This window comes from Girardinichthys multiradiatus, chromosome 9 (assembly GCF_021462225.1).
Source record: "Girardinichthys multiradiatus isolate DD_20200921_A chromosome 9, DD_fGirMul_XY1, whole genome shotgun sequence".
NCBI classification, from domain to species: domain Eukaryota; kingdom Metazoa; phylum Chordata; class Actinopteri; order Cyprinodontiformes; family Goodeidae; genus Girardinichthys; species Girardinichthys multiradiatus.
The window spans coordinates 38927220-38953630 of record NC_061802.1 but is presented as its reverse complement, the minus strand read 5'-3'; the positions used below and the strand labels follow the sequence as shown (position 1 = coordinate 38953630).

The window sequence follows — 26411 nt, the reverse complement described above, 5'->3', positions numbered from 1 at the left end:
ATCAAGCTCTACTCTAGTTGCAACATGATTCTGTAGCTCATTCCTTAATAGTGAAGCATACTTAAGTCTTCTCTGCAATGGCACCTCTCAGCTTGATGATCTTAATAAATTAGAAATGTGGGCCAAAATGGTCAAGTTGGGGTGGGGTTATTTTTTTAAAATTAAAACACAGAAATTATTGTAGTGATTTTATCTCCTTAACAAAAGGCTATACCTTCAATATTGAAATTAACTGGGAGAATTAATCTGACTTTTACAGAAAGACGTTCAGTAAATCCCAATGGATCCAAAACATAAAGTTATCTTGTATGTTTGCCTTATTAAAAGTAAGGTTTTGAGTCCCAGTTGTTCTATTGGTCAAAACAAAGTTTCAGACTGCTCAAACTTTCTTGGGAAATGCTTGATGTATTTTGTCAAGTTTGGGTGCACCAAAGTCTGCCTTTGTATAAACGTCACTGAATGTTTGGAGTTAAAATGAAAGCAAAATGATGGTTAATAAAACATGTATACTTTTGTTAATTTTTTATTATTTTAACTAACATTTTCCATGTTCAGAAACTTTGAATTTGTCGGTAAGAATCTTGCAGTTTGGACACCCCTGATCTAAAGCTTATCACTCTACTTAAATGAACTGAGCATAATTTTGTGCCAGCACTGAATATACAATGAAATAAATTTTTTTTTTTTCAATTTTAAGTCAATAAACCTCTTTGCAATAGGTTATTATATATATGATCACCCTTAACAATAATCTAAAGAAAATTGAACTCACATGAAAATACTGAAGCTGGAAAGTTTGTGAAACATCGTCACAACTAAAACTTCTGACCATGGCTGCAGAGCAGCCTGGCAGCTGACATCAGCAACATTAAACCATATAGGCAACTATTTAATGCAAACCTTGATGCTCCACATGTTTAAATAAACATTTACTGACTGGCTTATTTTACTGCATATGACATTTTTATCATGTTGAATTCTTCCAATATTGTTATATAGTTTAATCTATCTGTGTATCATCCATCCATCCATCTGATGGATGGATGGATGGATTCTACCACTGTAAAAAAAATCAGTCATGAACCCAAAGTAAACATTTGGATTAATTATTAAAATGGGACAAGAATGAACTCAGGAAATTTAGGTTGGGAAAAATATGGTATTTTGATATGGAAAAATGTGTAAAAATCCTGCAGAAAGAATCAAGCTGACACACAGATTTGGACTTGAAAAATGTAGTTAACTCCCATATAAAAAAAGCACACATACATGACACTTAGCAAACAATTAAATACACATTTCCACATGTGATTCTTCACCCTTATTATTTTAAACTGCCATCAGAAGCAGAGAGAGACTGACACATAAAATGTTTTGATATTCCCTCACTTCTGGTTTCCTGACTGACCATCTGGAACATAAACACATTTGCATAAATAAAAGGTGCACAACAAATAAATTACAGGGAGATCCAGTCCATGTTAAGGGATCATTCGAATTGTCTCTCTCCTGAAAGGAATGCAGGCGTCAGAGAATTTTGAGAATACTAAAGAACACACATAAATAAAAGAAATGGAAAAACATGGAGCTTCAAGGTATTTTCCATCTCAGTTCATCCAGGCAGTCTGCATGTGGCTGCTGTTAGTTCTTGGCCTGCTGCTCGCGGACTTACACAACTCTTGAGATCATAAATGGTGCAGTGGCATTTTAGCAGAGTGGGCCGGACGGACACCCTGGGAGCTTTTAATCTAAACTATTACAAAGTGCACTCAAATCAACAACACATTCCACATTCACAACTCTGGTCCAGAAACTTTTATGCAACATGTTGATAAAAGTAAGCAGGATGGTGTCAGATCTATACTCATAATGGACTAATCACATACAAAACAAACACATACAGCTTCTTTTCCCACTGATGTAAAGAAAACAGCTTCTTTACTGTGGAGGTTAAATAAATGTTAATAAGTTAACAAACAGTAAGGAGTTACAGGCTTTTACATGTTTTCTGTGAGGCATTTTATCAGCTTTGGCTACAGTCCCTGCAAAGTATTCAAACTCCTTGAAGTGCTCCGAAGTTTGTCAAGTTTAAACCACAATCTTTAATTTGTTTTATTGGGATGTTATGTGATAGACCAACACAAAGTAACACATAACTGTGATGTGGAAGAAAATTGATGTGATTGTCTATTATTTTACTTTTACTGTGAAATCCCTACATGAAATCCAGTAGAAGTAAACATGCAAATGTGCATAAAGGAAGCAGTTCTGTGAATGCCTCAGGGCAGAGATCAAGTTGTGGAGATGTTTACAGCATATTTACATTTTACAACTAAATCCCAAGCTTTGAACATCACACAGAGCTCTGTTCAATCCATCATCTGAAAATGGAGAGAGGATGATACAACCACAAACTTACTAACATATGACTAGGAAGGACACCAATCATCAGACAAGCAGCAAAGATGCCCATGGTAACTCTGGAGGAGCTGCAGAGATCCACAGCTCAGGTGGAAGAATCTGTTGACAGGACTATTAGTCTTGCGCTTTCCAAATAGAAGAGTTGCAAGAAAGCTGCTTAGAATGGAATAAATAGGAAGCCCTGTCAAGCTGTGTAGGGGACACAAGACATGTAGAGGAAGGTGCTCTAGTCAAATGACACTAAAATGTAATCTGTAAAATGCTTTGTTTAGGGAAACTAATTATGATATCACCCTAAACACCCATTCCCAAGTATAAAACATGGTGGTGGCAGCATCATGCTGTGGGGATGCTTTTTTTCATCAGACGGGGAAGCTGTTCAGAGATAATGGAGAGACACAATGAGCTAAATACCGGCCAGTCCTGGAAAAAAGACTTTAAAAGAGTTGAGACTGGAGTAAACTTTTACACATTTTCAGATTTTTTTTGTCAAAAATGGCACAAAAAAAAAATGCATAATTTTCCTGTCACTTCACAGTTTTGTGCTGTTTTGTGTTGCTCAATCACATAAAATACCAATAACATAGATTTAGGTTTGTGGTTGTAAAGTGACAACATGCGGAAAGATTTAAGGGATGTAAACACATTTGCAGGACATCAAACAACAAAAGCAGCTCTTTTTCCGGCATTAGTTTTCCCTCTGCTCCGTTCGGCTCATGGAAGGCTCCATTTAAATCTGAAAACTATTACAAAACCCTTTCCCTTTAAGCTAAGTAAGAACGCATTTTGTTTTGCAACTGTCAGCTGTTGGCAACATTAGTTTGATGAACGGTCTTTGCCAAGTCAACATTAGCATGTCGTGCTAAACCTCAACCAATCAGGAAGGAACGGTTCGTTCCAGTGAGCTTCGATGCCAGTGGGAATTTCCAGTGACATGTTTTTAACCGTCTTGGTCACGTCACCCCAGTATACACATTTTCAGATTTTCAGTGCACTTGCATAAAAAGTGGAAAGAAAAGCGGGATGGAGCAATGGGAGCCATGCATCTCTGCTGTAACAGAAAAGTCAAACATGGGATTGTTTGAGTTCATATGACGTGTTTAAAATCAACGTCTCCCATTTGTTGAGACACACACAAAAAGTGAATGAAGCTGCCATACACAACACATTTTAGTATAATAAAACGATGTTACAAAAAACACAGCAGTTCATAGAAAAACAAAACCTTTTCTCTGTTTGATATCTCACAATGAATGTCACTTTTAGAGCCAATGATGCTCTCTGATTGGACAGATGTTTGATTCTCAGTCCAGAATGCCCCACATGTGAGTATTATGTTATACTCTCTGGGGAGATAGCGGACAGCCATGCTGCCATTATTCCCTCCTCTGGGGAGCCCTCTCACTTCCTGGGCAGTAATGCTGCGAGTCTCTGCTTCTTAATTGGAAGGAAGTGGATCTCCTGGGAGCTGACCTTCTTTAGCTTGATGGCTCTGTTTTTAGTGACCTTTTTATGTGGATGGTTGAGGTCTTGCTCCCCATGAGACGATGACGGCATCCCATAGAGCTGCTGCAGAGAGGCCGCCTGGCTGCCGTCCCGTTTGATGGAGAAGTTCTTGGTGGAGACTCCTGAAAGGCCTTTAATTTTCCCACAGAGGATAGCGGGAATGGCGTCTTTCACAGAGACAATGACCTTGGCCGTCTGTGATGTGCTTACTATCTCAAGGTTTCCAGCTCCGTTGAGAGAAGCCTCTTGACCTAGACAGTTGGATCCAGCAACACCAGTGTCAACCAGCCACTTGTGCTGCCGGCTGAACTCCAGTGAGGTTAGGCTGCCCAGGAGTTTGGAATCTAAAGTCGGGGAGCATTCAACACCCAGGGACAGTGCCGTGCTAGTCGAACCTTGGCCCGACTCTAAAGCTACTTTTCTTTCTGACTGAATACACTTCTTCCTAACGCCAGGCACAGACAGGTCGAGCACGTTGTCCTGGTGAGGACTGGGGTATTCCTGTTTTGGTTCAATCGGACATGCCCTGACAGAGAGGTCCAGAACCTGTCCCTCCTCTAAAGGCAAGGACAGGGAACCGCTCTGTGGATGGGAATGAGGCATGCACTTCCTTGAAGACAAGGAGGGAGAGGTAGTTTCTCTTGGTGATGTCTGAGTGCTTTTACTCACAGTGCAAACTGGTTTTGGCATGCTCCCTTTCGAGTCCTCGCTTTGAGCAATGGGAATTGGGATGGGTAGAGGGACAGGCAGAGGCACTGGCAGGGGAATGATCACAGGATAGGGGACTAAGAGTGTGGCAGGAGGAACCAGGGGAGCCAAGGGGGAGGTGTAGGGAGGTGTGAGGGGAGGAAGGGAAAAAAAGGCTGAGCCTGGGGACTGACAGGCAGAAGATCCTGTCTGGGCAGGAAAGAGATCCTGCAGGATAGCAGCAAACGCCGGATTCTGCAGAAGGGACAGCAGGTTGGCTTCCTGCGTCGGCCCGGCAACCTTCGGGTCGATAGCTGGAGTTAAACCAAATGTCAGAGGATTCTGACACAGGACGTTGTTCTGGAGGGGCAACTGTGCACAGGCTGTGGTCTGAGGGATGACAGAGGGACTCATGTGCTGGAGGACCTGCTGGTCCAGAACCAGGGGGAGTGAAACCGGGCTTTGGCTCGCTATCAAGTATGGTGCTGCTCCTATTTGTCCGAGCTGAGGTGCAGCTGCTCCAGCCATCTGGAGGTGGATGGGCAGCATCAGTGGACTCTCTCCCAGACACACTGGGTGGAGGACAGTGGTAGCCACTTTCAGGGCCACTCCTCCAGGAGGCTCAGCGGCGGTACTAACCACCGATGGCGAAGGATTGTCTACATGGTTAGAGATCCCTCCTTTGGTCACGCTGCCATCACACAAGTCAGCAGTGAGGGGGTTTTCTCCACCTTCCACTTTACCAATGACTTCCCCAGCTCCCGCCTCAGCGCTGCACACGTCATTCTGCGGCTGTGCTGCGTTTAGACACACGTCATCGTTGCCTTCCATGATTCAATCTGAAAAGTTGATAAAGATCATACAGTCAGTTTCATGTATAATTGTTCTCTTCCTGCTAGTTCAGAACAGAATGTTTGATGGTAAGCAGCATGTGGAAACTTACTCAGTACACAGGCTAAATCAGAAACACCAGCCATGTTGTGTCTAATTCAGCTTAAACACAACTACCGGTAAACAGCTGACCCTTGTTGTAAACGTTAAAATGATCAGTGGATTTAATGTTCTCTAACTGTAGAAAAAATATTCAATATGCAGAAGACTGAGGTAACTCCATCATGATATGGAGGCAGGTAAGGGAAGAAAAAAGCTGCAGAGGCTCACAGTTCATGTCAGGAGTTTTGATTCACTGTTCATCTGTATCAGTGTTGTAATAATTTTGGTACAACAATTTTAATGAATTAAAAAAAAAAAAAGCAAGAAATTGATGCCCAAGTCTGAATTTATTGTGTATTCTCTCTTATTCACACCAGACCAAAATAATACATCAGGGTTTAAATATGTACATTTACTCAGTAATATTTGGAAGAATGTCCCTTAGAAAATTGCCCCTCAACCAGTAGACATTGTAGACAATAACAAGGCTTAGAAATAATCTAAATGGATATTCAACCCCATTTCTTTTCAGAAAAAGCACAGATAATTCACATTGGCTGGGTTATTTCAATTTCAGTCTGTCTCCTCTGATCATATTTTTCTCCAGTAGGTATTCTGCTTGACCACGTGGACAGCTGCAAATTTTATTGAGCATGGCTTCATTTCTTGGCCTCAACTATGGGCACAATTCCAGTCCTAAATATGCTGAGCTTGTAAAACAGATAGTGTAGTTGTGAATAAAGTTCAAAGACATGCCTGTTAGGATAATTGGTAACTCTAAATTGCCCTTAGGTGTATGAATGAGTGTGTGCATGGTTGTTTGTGTGTTGCCCTGCGATGGACTGGCAACCTGTCCAGGGTGTACCCCGCCTCTCGCCCATAGACTGCTGGAGATGGGCACCAGCTCCCCCGTGACCCACTATGGAATAAGCGGTAGAAAATGACTGACTGACTGACTAAAAAAATTCTGGGAATTTCAGCTTTGTGCATGTGTAGATAGGAATGTGTGTGTGTAAAACAGATATGTAATTGTAAAAAATAATTACACAAGTTGCATTTTTTCTTTGGTAAGGTCTGTTAACAGATATAAAGTTAAAACCTACGTGTAAAACTGTGCTCAAGTGAGTTTCAACTTGCAAGAACGAATTTTGCCAAGAACTTTCTTTCTCTTAGTCAATTGGTCAGTGTCCTGTCAATCACAAATTTAACAATCCAATCAGAGAACAGATGGGTTATCTGTAGTGGAAAACTGTTGGGGGTCTTTCTGCATGGAGATTGCATGTTCTCCCCGTGCATGCGTGGGTTCTCACCGGGTACCCCGGCTTCCTCCCACAGTCTAAAGACTGTTAGGTTAATTGGTCACTCTAAATTGCTCTTGGTTGTTTGTGTGTTGCCTGCGATGGACTGGTGACCTCTCCAGGGTGTACCCTGCCTCCTGCCCATAGACTGCTGGAGATAGGCATCAGCTTCCCCACGACCCACTATGGAAGAAGCAGTATAGAAAATGACTGACTGATCATTAAATTATGAAACTCTAGATTTATTTACTAAACAAAAAGAGTAAAATAATTTTCTGCATTTTTATGGACTCGCCAGGTCACCAATAGGGGGTCGCCAGTCTCTGGTACTGTTATTTTGGGGGTCACAGGCTAAAAGGTTTGGGAACCCCTGGTTTAGCAGAACAACAACAAGTTCATTGTCCAGATAGATATTTTCAAAATTCATGTACTGTTAATATACTCTGTCATTAAGTGATCAGAAAAGATCAGAAAAGCTACTTCCATTTAAAGCGGAGTTGTGTTTACAGCCTGAATAAAAGCTAGCTTAAACAGGGATCGCAACATCACTCCCCACGTTAGATATGTCCAAATATTCCCCTTTGTGGTTACTTCAGTCTGGTTAAAAATCACCTCCGTGGAAAATAATGTCTTCTGATATAACATTAATCTTGATAAGATGTCGTGTTCGTAACATTTAGAAATAAACTGCTCTGACATTACGTCAATCCTGACACTTTAAAGAGTGACACTAAGGAGTACTCTGTCATACCATTATACTCCTATAGGAACTGGAATACAGTAAGCAGTATGTAGATATTTTGTTTACCATATGTCAAATGTCTTTTGGGACTTCTTAGTTAAGTTAATTCTGCATTATAGTATTTATCTTAAAGTATGCTATGCTAAAATTGTGGATCATGTGTGTTGTCATGGGAACATTCAAGCAGTTGAAAATTAGCCACAGTCCTAATCATCATTTTAATATTTATAAAGCACTTCACAAATCAAGGTGTCATACAGGTGAACAACAGATAAAATAGAAATTAAAAACAACAATTTTATAAAAAACTATAAGCAATAAAAAGGTTAACAATATAAGCAATAAAATCAGCAATAAAAGGCATAAAAGACAACAAAGACTGGCCTAATGCTTGTGCTCTCTGGAATTAAAAGCTAGGTTAAAAAAGATGAGTTTTGAAAAGAGATTTAAGATCATTTAAAGTTCCATCAGATCTAACAGAAAGAGGCACACTGTTCCAGAACCTAGAAGCTGCAGCTGAAAAAGCTCTGTCTCCCCTGGTCTTGAGCCGAGTCCAGGGAACATCTAAGAGCTGTTGGTCTTGAGACCTTAGAGTCCTAGTGGAGATGTTTGATGGAAAAGCTTGTTGAGGTAAAGAGGTGCCAGACCATTCTGATATTTAAAAACTAAAAGCTAACGTCTTAAAAACCACTCTAAAAGAAACACACCTTTCCTAAATAGGATAGTGTGTGATACAGCCTTAGGGAAATCTGCAGATAATTAAAAAATGTGTTTGTTTTACTTAACAGGAAACTGTGAATCAAGAGGACCTTGGTCTCTTTCCCTCCAACATGGAAAACTTGGTAATTCCTGTGACTCTTTGGAAAGTTCCTTTTTTTTAATCTGCACCTGACTAAATGACAGCGTACAGTAACCGTACGTGAATTTCAAAAATATCTACCTGGACAAAGAAATTGTTGCTGGTCCACTAAACCATGAAGTAAAGCCTACCTCAGCCGCAGATGAGCTGGCACAGTTCTCCACTACAGATAACCCATCTGTTCTCGGATTGGATTGTTAAATGTGTGATTTACAGGACACATGACCAATCGGCTGAGAGAAAGAAAGTTCTGATCAAAATTCATACTTGCAAGTTGAAACTGACACGCAAGTTAGGAAACTTGAGCACAGAGTTTTACACGTAGGTTTTAGCTTTGTATCTGTAAACAGAGCTTAACAAAGAAAATATGCAAGTACAAATCTCTTTTACACAAACATTCTTATCTACACATGCACAAAGCTGAAATTCCAAGCGCTTTTTTACAAAACCTGATTAACAGCTAATTAATGCAGTCTGATTTACAAGCACAAAATATTTATGCATGGAGTTTGCGCCCATTTACAACTCCATGGCAATGGTAAATTTACTTCACTCTGAACCATAATGCTGGTGCTCCAGTGGTTTTTACTAAACACAAGGCTTCACCCTTGATGGTTCCTGCAGAACTTTCTGACAGAAGAGGGCAGTTTAGGTCAATCAGTTCAAACCTGAGAACATTTTTGTGTTCTAACGGGAGAACGATGACAAAACACACCTCAAAACTGATTTTACAACACATAAAGCATCCAAGCATTAGTGGGGATTAGAGCTTCACAATATACAGGGTTGCAACCCTGATCGCAATAACAATGTCTGCAATGACTGTTTGGATGCAATATTTGCTAGGAAATTGTATTCTAATGTCACTGATGGAAATTCTGCATCCCAGTAACATATTTCCCCTTTAAGATGGACGTTAACTGCCCTTGATGCCAAAATGGTATGTTTACTTTGCATTGTGACGTAGAGAAAGAAAAAGAAGAGCCAGGAAAATATGGGTTAGGGGTTAATGATTTCGTTATCACAATATTCAGTAACAATTAATAGTTTTTTGTGATATCACGCCACCCTTGAAGGGCTGGATCTATATATTGAAGCCCGTATACTGAACCCTGAGAAACTCCACACTAAATTTAAACTTGCACACCCAATTGTTCTCATTTAAGTTTTGAAGAATCATTCTAATTTAAGACAATAAAGCTCCCCAGATATTTTCGAGTGGAACAATATATGTCCTCAACATTAATACAGTGGCCACTCTGAACACTACAGTTTAAAAGTGAAACATGTAACAACGATACTTGAACATGTTTCACCTAATTAAAGATTGCTGCAAACCAGGCGCACCCCATATGATTTAATATTTTATGACTGTATCAATGGATTTTCTTTCCTCAGTGACCTCTCCCATATAGTTAAATAAATACATAAAAATGACAAAAAATTATTCCTAACTAACCAACAATACGTTTGCAGTAATGATACATAATAGAACTCATGATGGTTCTAAGATGGTGAGCTGACTAGGTTCTGCTGCAGCAAAGCATACCCATACCATGACACGTCCACCCCATGCTTCAGAGTTGGTATGAGACTCATTTCCAAGAATCCTATATTTGGTTTGTGTTTTTTTAGAGAGCATAGGTTCTCCTCTCACAAAGCTCATATGGAAATTACATTTCAGGCTTTTTGTTGACTTTTTTTACCCTCTTGCGGTCTGCTTTCAGGGATTACCTGTTCGGATGAATATACCCTGGCATAAAGGCAGTTGTTCCTCCACTTGTAGTGCAATGGCTGATTTCAAATTCTTGTTTAAACCTGTTAAAATCCCTTACCAGACAATTAAGCTGGAACAATCTTCTGTCAGAAGGCTGCAGACATGTTTATGATCTCATCAAGATGTTCACTGTAACTTCAACGGTCAGGAGAACACCAAACTAGTCAGTCATTTTCTATACCGCTTATTCCATAGTGGGTCGCGGGGGTGCTGGTGCCTATCTCCAGCAGTCTATGGGCTAGAGATGGGGTTCACCCTGGACAGGTCGCCAGTCCATCACAGGGCAACACACATACAACCATGCACACACTCATTCATACACCTAAGGGCAATTTAGAGTTACCAATTAACTAACCTAACAGACATGTCTTTGGACTGTGGGAGGAAGCCGGAGTACCCGGTGAGAACCCACGCATGCACGGGGAGAACATGCAGACAGAATCGAACCCAGGACCTTCTTGCTGCAAGGCAACAATGCTACCAACTGTGCCACCGTGCAGCCAACACCAAACTAAATGTCCTTAAAAATGCTGAGTAACGATGCTCTAATCATGTGCAACTAATGTGATACATGAGTCATTTTGGCCTTTTTAACAAATGTGGGGAGTGTCCTAATTTATTCCTCATTAGAAAACTAGTTTGTCCAGAAAAACAGACTTTCTTTGATATAATGCCCTAATTTTTACATGATTGTTTGAACCCAGAGGATTTAATAGAAGCATCTTTTAGCAGACAAGAAAGGTGCCTAACAGGGGTCCTGAGCTTATGATCTAAATAGTTTTGTGCGAATATACCTTTAGGAGGGTTTTTTTAAACTTAAAGCTGATGAGTGTGTATTAAAAACAGTGGTTTCTAATTAGTGTTCATTAATTACGGATTTACTACGTCTGTAATCTACCAAGCTAGTCTCACTTCGCCCTTATGACACAATCTCATACTAAACATAAATCCTCTCAGTTGAAGTCAAAACCAAATTTGTGGAGGAATCCTTTATTAAAAGAAGTTTCTAATCTAAATAACACCAAACAAAAACAACTTAAGGATAACTTATAAAACATTTTGTTCTATGTTCTGGTGTTTTTTAAACCAAATCAGCATTTAAATGATTAAGAAAGCTGACTATTAAAAATAATAATAGGAAACTATTTTTAGTATAACCACTAAACTTGAACACAAAACCTTCTTTAGAGGAATTGGTACCAGTCCGCATACAGTAACTTCTTATCAGTTAGGAACCTGTCTCCCAGGGTTAAAACAATTACCAAGAAAAGGTCACAAAGGAAAACCTGACCCAGTTTCGATCTATAGTTTTATCTATCAGTCTGAGCCAACATCTCAGTAGTTGCTGGGCTTTACCACTCTGAGTGTGTTTTTCCTCCTCAATACATGACACCGCTCTACAACACATGTCCTGCCTGCACTGACGCTCATCCACCATCCCCCAGTAATAATAAAACGTCCCCTGGGTGCTCGGAGAGATAATCCCTCCAATATCAGCAGAGTCAATTATTCATACAGATGGGTGCAAACAGGATAATGATCAGCTCTGGAAAGAGGGGGTTGGAAAGTTTGATGTTTCCGAAACACACCAACATCGGTGGTAGATTTTTGTTGAATAACTCAAATACAGCCATGCAGTTTCAGTTTTCGAATAAAACCGTGACATTTTTCTTCCTCCAAGCAACTTTTATGTAGTGTCGTGTTGCCTCAGTGAACAGAGAGGAGTAAACATGTTTCCCTCAGGCTGGCTTTATATTGTTCTGTAGCACAGATGAGACATTGTAATAAGGCTCTGACGGATTACACTGAAAGCGGACGGTTGCTCGGTCAGCTTGTCCTGCATTCGTGCATCAAAACATCCCTGAGCATGCCCAATAAAACCCAATAAAAGCCCTTTTGCAGACATTTAAATGTTTTCACATTAATTGTAGCTACAACAGCAAACCTCAATGGATTTACTGCTGAACTGTGTGGGAAAAAATATTCATAACATCTAAAAAGTGCCCCCTTTACTCTGATATTCCCGAATTAAACCCAACTGTCATCAAAATAGAAAATACTTTCCACCTATTTGTACTTTAATCCTACTACTAATTAATAGAGATTTCTCTAGTTTTCCAAATTTTGACCTGCTAATAGCAAACAAGTTTTTTTTAATATAAATGATAGCACAGATGGAGTTTGGCATCTTATACCATTGATTGGCACAGATAGCATAACTAGGACAGCAGTCTCTGTGTGGAATCTCCAGAGGATGTAGATCAACCTCACTATAAAAAGGCAGCTAACATCTCCAAATGCAGCACCTTGCAGAACAAACAGAGGACTGAAAGCTCAAAAAGCTAAAAACAAGCAACTGTGCTGTTCAGCCTTCCTGCTGTGTGCTTCCTCTTCTCTCGCAGGCTGATTAACTGCAGACAGGTCTAGACGTGACGTTCAAAAACATATTTTAATAGCTTTTTCCATCTCTGATTCATTTTAAACATCTCACTTATACTGAAAGAAGCTAACTTTGGGTGTTCTTCAAAGTCAACACTGAATAATGTTGTAATTCCTGCGACCCAGAAGTCCCGGGGTATGGAGGTTTCTACGTTTCGATCCAGCTGGCCACAGATCAGGGTTGGTCGAGCTGAAAAGCCGATTTTAGTCAACAGGTGAATAATCTGAGCAGCTCTAGAATAAATGCAGCTGTTCGGTTAAGGCTTCAGAGCATTGATCAATCCATCATCTAGAAATGTAAAAATATTCATGGGGGTATGAATACTTTTGCAAAGCACTGGGTTTTTTAAGGTCTTTTTAAACACTGTCAAGACAAGACTTGTATCTGAAGGGTAAAATAAACTGTTGTATGAATGATGAGCCACCCTGTCATGGCAGGACACATGCAACTAACAGACTTATGTGCCACACTCTCTGCTTTGTCCTCATAATGTCCTCGCTTATTGTGCAAGTCACGGGATCTCAGCATGGGCCAAAAGGACAGACTGTTGACTCAAGGAACAACACATTTGCTGCATAAAATCAATGAGCAAGACTCTTTCATCATACTCTGTCCGCTATTCACTCCACACTTTCCTTTAGGAGCCCTTGTCATCAAAGGCACAAAACAAACAAAAAAAAGGATCTAATTTAAGAATATGAATCGGAAACTCTGGGCTTTTTTTCTCCACTATTTTAGATGTTGCGGTCTCACTTGGATTCCAGGAAATTTCAGGCAACATATTTCCTGCTTGATAAGGCAGTCATGAGGTCTCTGACACGATAATGCCTCCCTGAACCATATGAAAGAAGCCTTTCTTAGTTGGGACTTTCATACTGTCCTAAACTCCAGTGTGCAGAAAGTGAGGAAAAAACATCTTAAGTGCTGAGGGTGAGGAAAGCCAGTTGTATGACAGAACTCAAAAGCTGCATTAGCAAGCGTTGCTCCAGATCAGGTGACCTGATGCTAAAAAGTAATCCCTCCTCGGTTGACATGTTGTTTCACCCCACCCTTCTGGTCTGTTCACAGGTCACTGCTTCACCTCCAGTTCACTCGAATCATGTGAGAACAATTTCTAAACTCAAAGTAGGAAGTTTAACCAGTTCGCTCGAGTGATCGAAAGTACACAGAGAGGTTGTGCTCATTGCGTTCTTCCCTGTAACATTATCCAACTCACTGCCTTTTGTGTCTGCCACAGATGGGGAAGATCAAAGATGTTACGTTAGCATCATGTACAGCGCCTTGCAAAGTACTAACACCCACTGAATGTTTTTCACATTTTGTCAGGTTACAGCCACAAACTTTATTGTATTTTATGTGACAGACCAAGACAAAGTAGTGCAGATAATTATAGAAAGGAGCAAAATGACACATGGAGAGCGCTAATAATGAGCAAACATTTTTAGAAAATGCAGACATTGCTCTTTCTTTTTCACAAAATAGTTCAAACTCAGATTGGATAGTGTGTCTGTGAAGAACAATTTTCAAGTCTTGCCACAGATTTTAAATTTAATTTAGGTGTGGACTTTGACTAGCTCAACACCTGAATATGCTTTCATCTAAATGGTAGGTCTGGCTAAAGGTTTAGGGTTGTCTGCTTTTCCTAGCCTTAGGATTTTGGCAGCCTCATCCAGGTTTTCTTCCTGAACCTGCTCCATCCATCTTGTTCCTACTGAATAAAAGCAAGCCCCCAGCATGATGCTGCACCAACACATTCGATTTTGGGAGGGGGTGTTCAGGAGGATGAGCAGTGCTCGTTTTCTGCCACCTAACCCTGCTTGTTTAATAAGGGTTTTACCAAACCCCTGACGTCTTCACAGAGAAGCTGGGTTTATAATGGGATTCCTTGATTTTAATTGTGTTTGATTTCAAAAAGATGTATAGATTTTTCTTCTACTTGACGTTGCAGTTTTTGGTTGTAACATGAAACATGTATGAAAATGTAGATGTATGAATTATTTTGCAAGGCCTTGAAATACACATTGTCTCCTGTGATCTGGCACAGTTGTTCAAATAAACATGCATGGTCCATGTCCTTGTTGTTAATGAGCAAATTTGACCATATGCGTCCCACCGAGAGTTTAACCTAACTTTATTTCCCTGAATGGCTTCAAGTTAGGTTCCTCCTCTTCCTAAATCCAATGTGTTGTTGTCTACGACTGATATCAGTTTGTGGATCGGGCTGTTTGAAACAGTCCAAGCGTAATGCAGTTTTAATTAAAATGTGAGCTAATGGCGCAAACATGCAACGCAGACAAACCTGGAGTCAAACGTTTGAGCGATTGTGGAGCATTCCTTTAGCACGGAGTAAATCAGCGGCACATTTTGTTCGTAAACCTCACACATCATCTGCAGGCGGTCTGTGTTCCTACGCCAGAAGCAGCCTAATGACTAAATAGGCCAGAAGAAACCAAACGGAGAGCAAAACGAGATCCCTCCCCTGTCCCCTTTACTGTAATCATTTCCACATTTGCTCTTTTTCTCCTTTCTCCTCGCCTCATTGATGAAACATACGCCATGGTAAGTAAAGAGCAGGGAGAAAACAACAAACCCTCGTTTCAGCTTCAGCTGCATTAAGCTACACTGCAGTCTAAAAGCTTTTGCAAGCACTGCTTCTTCCCTGACAGACATCTCCGTGGCTTTGTGTTTGAGCTCAGCCAGAGAAAAACAAAAGCAGTGGGGATGGCTGGAGCATGGCAGATGATCTAAAGGTCACCTCCATCAACACCCCTCCGCTCCACTAGCCAATTATATCTCATTAGAAAGACACACGGGCTCCCATAATGATGCACAGTCCTTTCACATCAGCCCAGATTATGTTTTATTCAGAAGCTTGTCCTCTGAATGATCCTGTAAATGCCACCGTGACTTCGGTTTTATGATAACTACTTAACACCTCTGTTTAAAACAACTGAAACAGCCATCATTATGATCAACATGTAACTGCTGGTTGCTGTTTTCGACCACATAAAATTACTTTCAGACCTACAACCTGCACACATTTTCCTTTTTAAATGGATAAGCAACCTTTATATGTTAGGGGCTGTACTATAATGGAGGCTCTGGTATGGTTTTCTACTATCTCATCCAGGAGCCAGTTTTACATCGCTTACTGTGCCTTATAAAATATTCATAACCCTTGAACCTTTTTTAACAATTTGTCACATTCCAACCACAAACTTTAATGTCTTATTAGAATTTTATGTGACAGACCAGCATACTGTAATGCATAATTTGGGAAGGGGATTGAAGGAGATACATGATTTTGAAGATATTTTTACAAATAAATATAAATGCGGAGAGTGCGTTTTTATTCAGCTCCCCTGGGTGGATACTTTGTGGAACCACCTTTTGCTGTAAAAAGAGGTGTAAGTCTTTTTAGGGTATGACTCTAATACATTGGATAGACTGGTCCATTCAAACACATGAGTTTGCTTTGATCAAAACTATTCCATTGTAGTTCTGACTTTATGTTTCGGGTCGTTGCCATTCTGGAAGGTGAACCAAACAGGTTCCTTCCAGAATACGCCTGAATTTAGCTCCATCCGTCGTCCCCTAATCTCTGCCCAGCTTCTCTGTCCCTGCTGTAGAACCACCATCATGTTGAAAGGCCAGCTGTGTAGAGGGCACAACCTATTTATTCTGGGGTGTCCAGTCCTTAAGTCCTTTATGTGGATGTGTTTGAATAGGGATATATCTTAAAGTTTAAGGTCTGGACTGGGATAATCCTGGTTTAGGTGGAAGGCCATCTCATCGTGGGTTTCCAATTGTGCCATACTCTTGATAATGTTTCTATTTTCACGTTGAGCATTGCTCTATGAGATGTTAAAAGCTTGGCACATTGTTTAACAACCTAAGCCTTAAATAAACGCCACGGCCTGTATTTTCTAACACACCTTAGGCCTTAACAGAACAGCTTTATCTATACTGAGAATAAATTACTCACAGGTGAACTCTGTTTACAAACGAAGAGGTTTCTTAAGGCAACTTGGCTGCACTGTGATGTATTTTGTGGTATCAGTGTAAATGGGACAGAACCCAACATGAAACAAACATGTACATCAATTTTACAATTATGCACTACTTATACTTCCGTCGCATTATATCGCCCTATGGATGTCAGCGGCATGTAGAAATAAATGTAGGCACTATAGCCTACATGTGATGTTTTCTCTCCAGCCTTATCAGTGCAATTTGTCAGAACACAAACACAGCAAATCCCAAGGCTGGCTGTTGCGACAGACCCTGACTGTGTCACTGTCGGGTTCATCCGAGGAGATTTCCTTCACTGCGCGGCCAATGCTCCATTTTCCCCGGGGAGACACAGACAACCCCGAACCCGTCCCTGGTGCGTCTGAACCCGGTCCCTCACGTGTCTGGTCCTTAAGCCGACGGCTTGTAAGGCGAAGCGGGGAGACGGAGCGCCGCGTCTGCGCACTTCTCCGCACGCCGCTCCCCCGACTTTAAACATTATATCAAAGGCAGGAATGTCTTCGTCCTGAATAATAATAACCCTGTTATTTCGGGAAGCCTCCCTCCTCACCCGCCCCGCCGTCAAACACTGTACGCCTTATTTACCGCACAAGCTAACTGTCTCCACCGTCTCAAATAATAAAATAAACGGAGTTGCTTTAGCGTTTAAAAACCGAGAATACAGCATTAGCTTACTAACTATTGTTCAATAAAATGCAAATGTCAGTTTATATTACAGCCTGCCAGAGACATTAAACCGTAAAAGCCTTAGCTCGCCTCGTTTTATCGAATACTCCGTCCCTTTAATGTCATTCTGCCGTCAAATGACAGTTTTCCTCCAAACGCCAAGGTTAACTCACCCTTTAAACGGAAGAGTACATTAGTGCCTTTCGCCTCGGACCGCTACTCTTCAATTAACAGAGAAATTAGAGCCGGATACTCCAAAATAAATAGATATGCTCGCTATTTATCTCTTCATTGCGGTTCCGTCGTAGCGACTCTGGACTGAAGTTGCGCACGCAGCATCGTCAGCGGCTCCCCTCCTCCTCCTCCTCCTCCTCCTCTCGGTCCTCCTCCACAAAGAAGAGGAGAATAATGAAGGAAGGGCGGAAAAGACATGAACAAAATACTTTTATTTCTAAAAATAACGACAACCAATTAATGAACAATAACTAATTGTAAATACTGTAACTGCTGCTGTTCCCCTTTTCTGAAGTATTTGCATCATCTTTAGGGGTTTAAAAAATAACATTCGTTTTAAAAATTTGTCGTTTTTAAGCATTTTTTCACGTGTCCAATCAAGTTGACATTATATATATCTTTAGACGAAAAACAAATATAAGTGATGAACACAAAATGGTTCTCACTGCCTCCCCCATTATATTGTGGATTTCAACAGTAAACATTTCTACAAAATTAAAACTATTGTTACCAAACAAAAACTCTCAAAAAAATCTGTTAGTCGAACGCAAATACAAGACTCCCACTCAGGTTACTTTTTTCCAGATATCTAAATCCGGTTTCCTTGAGCTATATACAGTGGACAACCTCAGCTTCCATAGTAGCTTCAGCTACATCCTCAGCTCCACTATTATATACCAATCTTACCTTTATTTATCTACAGGCACTGTCACTAGCAAGAAAATACAGTTTTGGTTAAATAGAAACTGTACGTTACAGTTTAATAAGATTTTGCGCTTTACTGTCAAAATGTTCACCACTGTTGAAATGTTTTCAAGACCAATGTCGTCTCAATAATGGTCAGACATTTAGGTAAAATATTGCCAGTAATACACCATATACTCTAATGAACAGATAATAAATTGTAGTTTCCTCCCATCTTAAAATAGATGCGGAGAAAAAAAAGAAGAAATATAATTAAGATGAAACTAATGAAAGTCCTACAAATAGAAAACATTTGATGCTAAGTGGATCCCAAGTGGATCCCAAGGCTAGGCCGAAAGGGAAATGTAGTCCATTCATTGAGTCCTGGGTCTGCCTTGGTTTCTTCTCAAAAGTGAAATATGCACAAGAATTGTCAGAAGGAGCCATCCTGGAGGCATCTTAATCAGCTGCTAAAACACCTTAGCTGACTCCTTTCGATGCAGAGCAGCAGAGACTATACTTCGAGCTCCCCCAGATGACCCTAAGAGAGAGACCGGCCACCCCACAGAAGAAGCTTGTCTCAGCTGCTTGTATCTGTCATCTCTTTCGGTCATTATACATTTATCATCTCAGCAGCTGAGGGTTGGAACAAATGTAGTTTGGGCCAATTAATGTTTTTTCTGGACTCCCTTTTGGGAGGTTTTTTAATGACAAATGAAGCAGGGTACCTCGCCCAGAAAAGAAGAACTGGGCCAGCCTTTTGAAGCCAGGCCTGGGGTTGAGTGCTTGAGGGTTGAACGTTGACTTCTTAGAATCAGCCAGACTCAACCTCAGGTCCAAGAAATTGAGGAAGTCCAGCCCAGATGCAGCCATCACATTTGCAACGTGGTACATTGCTGTTGGGTGTGATGTGAGTCAAGTGGCAGGTTTAGGTGTGCCAGTTAACTGCATCATAATCTGTTACATAACTGTCAAAACTGTTAAACTGTTGCTTCCAAAAAATAGCGGTAAGCATCCTATATAAACAGGTTTGGAATTTGAGAAATTTATGGAAATTAAGGTATTTCCTCCCGGCCCACTCCCAATAAAGACAATCTACTTTCCCAGTCACCAGCCTCCAGGACATTTAGCACATTTAGCATTTAGTAATCAGGTTTACATTGAGGCTCAATGGATGGTACCTGTTTGTCAGCCACATCCAAGGATGTTTGACTGAGCTGAGCTATTGTCCTGTTGAAAGAGGCCACAGCCATTTGGCGGAACCAGTTCCACTTTGACTGGTCTGCAGCTGTGCAGCTTCATACTCAACATCCTGTATATTCTGGTACTTTCTATTTCGAAGTCTATCAGAAACTCCATCCAACAGATGAGCGACAACAGCTCATCTGTTGCCTTCACTCCCCATTTCCATCAACAATCCTTGGTCGCCCAGGACCCAGTTGCCGGTTCACCACTCCTCCTTCCTAGGATCACTTTGTTAGAAACTGACCACTGCAGAGCAGGAACACCCAGCAGGAGCTGTAGCTTTGGAGATGTTCTGATCCAGTTGTTTATAGCCTTCCCAATCTGGCCACTGTTGAACTTGACCAAATTTTTCAGAGTTCTAATACATCAACTTATAGGAAAAAAAAATTCCCTTGTTGCCTAATATATCCCACCAACTAACATGTTGCGTGATAAACAGATAATCAGTTTTATTCTCTTGGCTTGTCAGTCGACATAATATTTGATCGGTGTATGATAAATGTAATTTTCTACTTCACATTGTTTAGTAATAAACTTGTTTGTCAGTGGTTAACTCCTTTTCAATGGTTAATAACCACAGTCTGACGTATTCCCAACAATAACCTCCAAAAACTGCCACAGTGAAACAATTATGACATGACAACAAATATATGGGACAGACTGTGATGTGAATCAGCTAAATAACTCCACTGTGTTTTAATGAAAATAAGTTGCAGCCGGGAACCCATGCTGGATTAGTTAGTCATTTGAAGCACATTAAGTTAACAGCATGTCTGCTCAAAGTGCAGAAAGGCCTCAGTTTAGTTCTGATCCCTTCATTTTTCTACAGGCCATGTTGGTCTGACTGGCTGATGACAGAGGCGGAGGAGAATGGGGTTTGGCAGCTGAAGATGGGAGTCTGGTGGTGACAAGGCAGAGTGAGCAGGATCCCCTGGGTTTCCATATCGGTTCCAGACAGCCTCAGGCTGTGCCTCGGGCCCGGGGGCCTCTCGTTGTTCCGCAGGGACGCTGTTTAATGTGTTATAATGAACCGCACACTATACCCTGGTGGCATCATGATGACTTTGGTCTGGTTACCTCTTCAGGACGCCTCCCCCAATCCCTCTATGTAGTCAGCATAACTAAGCTGAACACACACGCCTCAGCTATGCACTGAATGTGTTGTTCACATTTTTTACCCTTTAATGTTGTCCTTAACCATAAAAGGGGGGTTCTGGGAATGTAAGAACATCCAGGCTTTTTATTGTCAGGATGATCTATCAGCTGCATATGTAGTGCTGTAAAAAAGTATTTACAGATTTTTGTATGTTTTCAAATGGTGATTTAATGTATTGAGGTTGGGAAAGCTATCCACAACAACCTGGGCCAAGGTGTAAAAGTAATTACCCCCTAAACATAGTAAGTGGTTGTGCCACACTTGGCTACAGCAGCTACCATCAAAGCATTTTGTAATTACTGGGAATGATTCTTCTACTTTGCTCTGGGTGAATTTTGGGCCAGTTTCTTTGGATAATTATTTTGAATCAGATGAATGTAAGGATTTTCAAGTATAAATTGTCTGCTTAAGGTTACACCATAGCATCTCAACAAGATTCAAATCTGGACTTTTACTAGGCCCTCCAAAACCACATGCTTCTGATCATCAAGCTGCATTATCCCAAGGCTGCTTGAGCTTAAGGTCACACACAGATGGTCAGACATTCCCCTCCAGAATTTTCTGACAAAGAGCAGAGTTTATGGTTCCATCACATATAGCAAGTCATCCAGATCCTAAAGAAGCAAAGGAGACCCGGACCATAACACTACCGCAACCATGTTTGACTTTAGTAAAGATGTTCTTTTGCTGAAACATTGTGTTTGATGTCATATGTAACATGACACACACACTCTTGAAATAATTTTGGTAGACTGATTGTTATATTGTTTGCATTTGACAAAGCTGACTGCTATTGAATCTCCAATCTAAGTCTAGCATTCAAGAATTTACACCAAGCCAATGACCTTCCCTTCTGTTATCTCAAAGTGGAATTTCAGGGACAACTGTGTGGAGGTCTGGCTTTGAGTAATGAACAATAATTACTGCTGGAAAACATGTGAACTACAGCTCTGTTGGTGCTGAAGGCCTTGAATACTACAGTCTTTAAACTACAAATGACAAAAAAAATAATTAAGATCTCATTATGATCTTTTGAGGCTTATTTTGGGTTACTAACTAAATTAAAAAAACAAAATAAAAAAACAACTATCATGAGAAATTGTTACTAATGGATAGGAAGGAAATTATGGCATAGTTTACCCTTCAGAATTTAGATAAAGTTTATGCTTTTTCTATTTTGCTTGTTGATCAAACTGAAAGTTGAATAGAAAACCCATTTTAGAATCAGTGATCACTTACGTTTATACCAATAAATAACAGGTTATTTCTTCTTTTGTTCGATTACAGTAAAGGAATGTATGTCCCTCTTCAAACTATTGGCATAGAAAGCAAAAGGATACTTGTTTGTGTGTGCACAGTTCCAATGTCCTTAATGGAAAATGTATGCAAATCCTGGACCTTTATGAATATTTAAAGATAAGGAAAAAACAGGGCATGCAACAATCTTCTACATTTGTAATATGCTAGTTTCACTGGTTATGTGGTCAAAGTTATACACAGCATTCATACTGTATTCATACAGTGTATTTTGTTCAGATTTTATGTGATAGACCAACAGGAAATAGTGCATAATTGTGGAGTGAAAGGAATATGGGACAAGATTTTAAAAATCTTTTACAAACAATTTTTTTTGGAATAGTAGCATGAAATAGTTAAAATCCCAATACCCCTAAAAAAAACGAATATTAACCAATAGCCTTGAGAAGTCATCTGATTAACATAGGTAAATCACTATGCACACCATGCTAAGCACAACATTCACATGATGAAACACGGTGGTGGCTTTGTCATACTGTGTGGATGCTTTTCTTCATCAGTGTGATGTTTCCACAGGGCTCTGTGCACGATGTGTGTGTGTGTGTGTGTGTGCCTACCTCTCTGCAGGGTGGCTGGCAGGCAGGCGTGTCCATGCAGGTGAATCCCATCAAGACCTTTAGAAGGAGCTCATACAGGAGTGGGATTCCATGAGGGAGATGCCAGATAATTCTCACTCACAGTTTGGTAATCAGGCTTCTTCCTTTGCTTATTTCTCATCTTTGTCCTCTCGACTTGTTGTAAAGAATAAATATTTGTAAAAAAAAAAAAAAAATATATATATATATATATATATATATATATTTTATTTATTTTTTTTTTTTTTTTGAGTTAAGGAGCAGACTAAAGTTATGAAAAACTTCCAAATCCTCCCAATGCCCAGCAGATTTTGGTGGAGCCAGTATGATGGTGAGGGTTAGCATCTCTCTCACTGAAAAAATAAGACTTTTCATCATTGATGCAATCTTAATGCAGATAGATATCAGGATGAGATTCTGCCCCCATTGTCAGTCCCATAGCTCCACTCTTAGGGACTAAAATCTAATCTCCAAGGTGTCAAAGGTCCTGATGATATGTTTGTGCCAGAGTGATTAACGCAACCATGTTGGCCATCTTGCCGCAAATGCTGGTTGAAGAAGAGGATATTATCCTACAACAGTGTGTGACCAAGCTGTTGACCAGCATGACGAGGAGGTGCCATGCTGTTGCGGTTGTTTTCGCTTCTCTCACGCACAACTGAGAGCCTTGTCTTATTTTTTCAAACTTCAGTCATGCAGTCCAATGATCAAAGCCAAACAGGAGTCAGTTGCAGAATAAGCTGCTTAGCACTGAAAGAGAGAATCTGGCAACTTTTTCATTGACCCAATTTACATCCACAGCTCTGCTGCTCAACCAACAAATGTCTAAAGGGACAAACATCAAAACTTCCCAACAGTCTCAGATTTATTACTAAAAGGTATTGTTAAAAGAAAGAAAGAATTTGCCAAGCACACCTGACCTATTTTTTGTACTAGGTATAGATTCTTATAAGTGAAAAATTGAGGAAATCTGACCTCTCATTTAGTCGTCTGCAAACATCCCCCTAGTCATTCACTATTCTACATCCAGTGAATGACTACAACCCTGATGATGAAACACATAAACAACTAGGCTGGTCATTTTGTCACTGGGTTATCAAAGACACATCTGATGAGCCAGAGGGTTAGATTACATACAGCTTATCCAGTGGAACATGATGAACAGCAGCATATCTCTGTAGTCAACCACCATGAAGATGTCCGATACAGTGAGAAGCTGCTGTAGAGTCAACCTTTAAATGTTAGATTATTTCCCTCATCTGAGCAAAACATTGATTGCATTAGTGATACTTTCTCAAGAGAACCAATGAAAACCGTTGATTCTTCCACCCTCCACCACTCTGGCCTGTCTCATCCCCGCCCCTGATCTTAGCTCAGCTGACATACAAGGGCCCATTGAACAAGGCGTTTTTGTCCAGGGCCTCTGACATCAGCCAGAACAACAAAGGGAATTTATGCACTGACTGTGGAGCAGGAACAAGAGCGGGAACATACCAAAACATGCGTAGAAAGAAACGGAGGGCGTTCACAGAGAGGAACATGTTTAGATGTGTTCAGATGTTAAAGATTCAACCGGCTGTACACAATGAGACCAACCTAACCCCTGTTAAATTTGCATTCAATTACAGCTGGAAAACAATGCTGAGTGGTTTCAGCTAAATCATGCCCTCTAGTGTTTTTCTCAAGTCACAGGCTCTACATCGGTTCCAAAAAACCTTAAATGTGTTATAATGAAAAATATGAGAAATTAACAACTGCAATAGCCTGGTTGAAGAAGTGTGTACACCCTTTAAACTAATACTTCATTGAAGCACCTGTTGATTCAACTTCAGCATTGAGTCTTCTTGACTTGGCAATATTTGTCCACTTAATCTCGCAAAAGTTCTACAAATCAATCTGAATTTGAAGACGCTTCTTGTCCTCAGTCTTCTTTAGGTGACATGTTATTTTTGCTGTCAGACCTGGTTCTGGACTCTGGCTAGAACCAGAGTCCACACTGATGCTAAAAAATAAAATCCCTCTTTGTCTCTAACTTTCAAGCAAACATGTGACTATCTGGGTTCAAAACCGCCTGGTTCTCATGATTTTTTCCACCTTGACAAAAACATCATGACATGACCCACTGTTGCCAAAAGCATTCATACCAGTTTCTTTCAAAACCAGTCTTCTTTTTATCACATGTGGAGGAACATCTACCTCTAGTAATGTCATATAATATACAATGGATTTTTTTCTGTACTCTTAACCTATGTAACCTCTCTGCAAACTATGGCTTTACCCAATGGTTTAAATGAGCAAAGGTCAAATAGCAGTTGAACAAAGCATTAGTTAAGGGTGTGGACATTTTACTTTTTCAATTTTCTTTTTACTATTTTTCCTACGACAAAATTATTTCACAGCATCGATGTTTTAATACAGGTGAAAATTGTCTATGATTTTTCAAGTATTTTGCGTATGTCTCTATCAACTTTGAACATTGAGAGACTGACATTCGTGCCCATTCCTCTTTGGGAAATATCTCAAGCTCAGTCAGATTGAATGAAGGGCGTCTGAACATCAATCAATTTACAGGTCTTGCTACAGATTTTTTGATTAAACTTAGGTCTGGACTTTGACTTGGCTATTCTAATACATCTAGTAATTATGCTTCGCTCATTCCTGCAGCTCCAGTTGAATGTTTCCCTGCTGGAAGGCGAACCAACATTTCCATCTCCATATCCATCAGTCACACACATAGTACTGCACAAGATCCTATCATGAAATTGTTGCTAATGAAACACAAGGAAACACATTATTGGCTTGTTGTGCTGATAGTAGACACTAAAGATAAAAATTAGCATATCCAATAGATTTTATGACCTGTGGCTGGACCGTGGTTTTGTTAAGGGATCCATGTTCCAACTTCTGGGGAAGAATGGAACCTGGTGTTACAGCGGGGACATGGGCATAAATAAACTGTCCGATCTTTGAAAAGCTCAGTGTTACCAGTAACTAAGAGCTAAAATAATAACTTTACAGCTGTGGGATAGTGGAAGCATTTCCCTTAGAAAAGCAAATAAAACTTGCACAAAAACTAGTCCTAGACAAATAAATAAACACACACAAAACCTAGATGCCTTAAAAAGGGTTCTTTTACCATTTTGGATGTTTTTCTCATAATCGGTCATATTTCATGAGAATTAACAGGGATCAAAATCAAAATAAATAGAGATAATATACAAATAAATGCCATTGTCTGTGAGAATTTTATAACTTTCTATCTAAATAAAAAGTTACTAACAGAAAACAATAAGTGTAGATAGATCACAAAACCTCTGATGTAGCTTATAATAATGTACTGTAGGTGTGCACCAAGGTTCAAATTAAGGCCTCTTGTTATTTAGTCTGTATATAAATGACCTGCTAGATGTCTGTCCTTTCCTCCTGATGTCACATGCCAGCTATATGCAAATGACACAGTCATTTATTTGCATGCAAAACCAAGCAACAGGCTGCAGAGAAGCTGTCATCAGTCATTGGCTAGAAAATTCAAGTCTACGTCTTAATTTGAGTAAAACGGTGTGCATGTTCTTTTGTGCAAGTAGACAGTCAGATCCTATCATTACAGTTACTGGGCAGACATTAACACCAGTACAGGGGTATAAAACTTTAGGTATTGTAATGAACTCTCATTTTATATTTAAAACTCATGTCGAAACCCACTCAAGACTGTGGAAATGGTGGTGGACTTTCGTAGAACACCACCCCCATACACCCCCCTCACCATCCTCAACAACATTGTATCGGCCATGGACCACTTCAGGTTCTTAAGAACCACCATCTCTGAGGACCTGAGATGG

At 40.2% G+C, this 26411-nt stretch overlaps 1 protein-coding gene across 2 annotated transcripts; it reads right to left on the bottom strand.

Moving 5' to 3' along the window:
* Positions 1 to 1219: 1219 nt before the first annotated feature.
* Positions 1220 to 22653, bottom strand: zmp:0000001174 (retinoic acid-induced protein 2). Of its 2 annotated transcripts, none has more exons than XM_047374321.1 (2): positions 22555 to 22653; positions 1220 to 5453 (listed from the first exon to the last, which is right to left on the bottom strand). In XM_047374321.1, exon 2 carries the CDS (start codon positions 5443 to 5445, stop codon positions 3823 to 3825), a length of 1623 nt encoding a protein of 540 aa, XP_047230277.1. In that variant the 5' UTR covers positions 5446 to 5453; positions 22555 to 22653; the 3' UTR covers positions 1220 to 3822. The 2 variants fall into 2 exon arrangements, with proteins under 2 accessions (XP_047230277.1, XP_047230275.1); XM_047374319.1 differs by lacking the exon at positions 22555 to 22653 and adding an exon at positions 17535 to 17699.
* Between the last annotated feature and the right edge of the window lie 3758 nt (positions 22654 to 26411).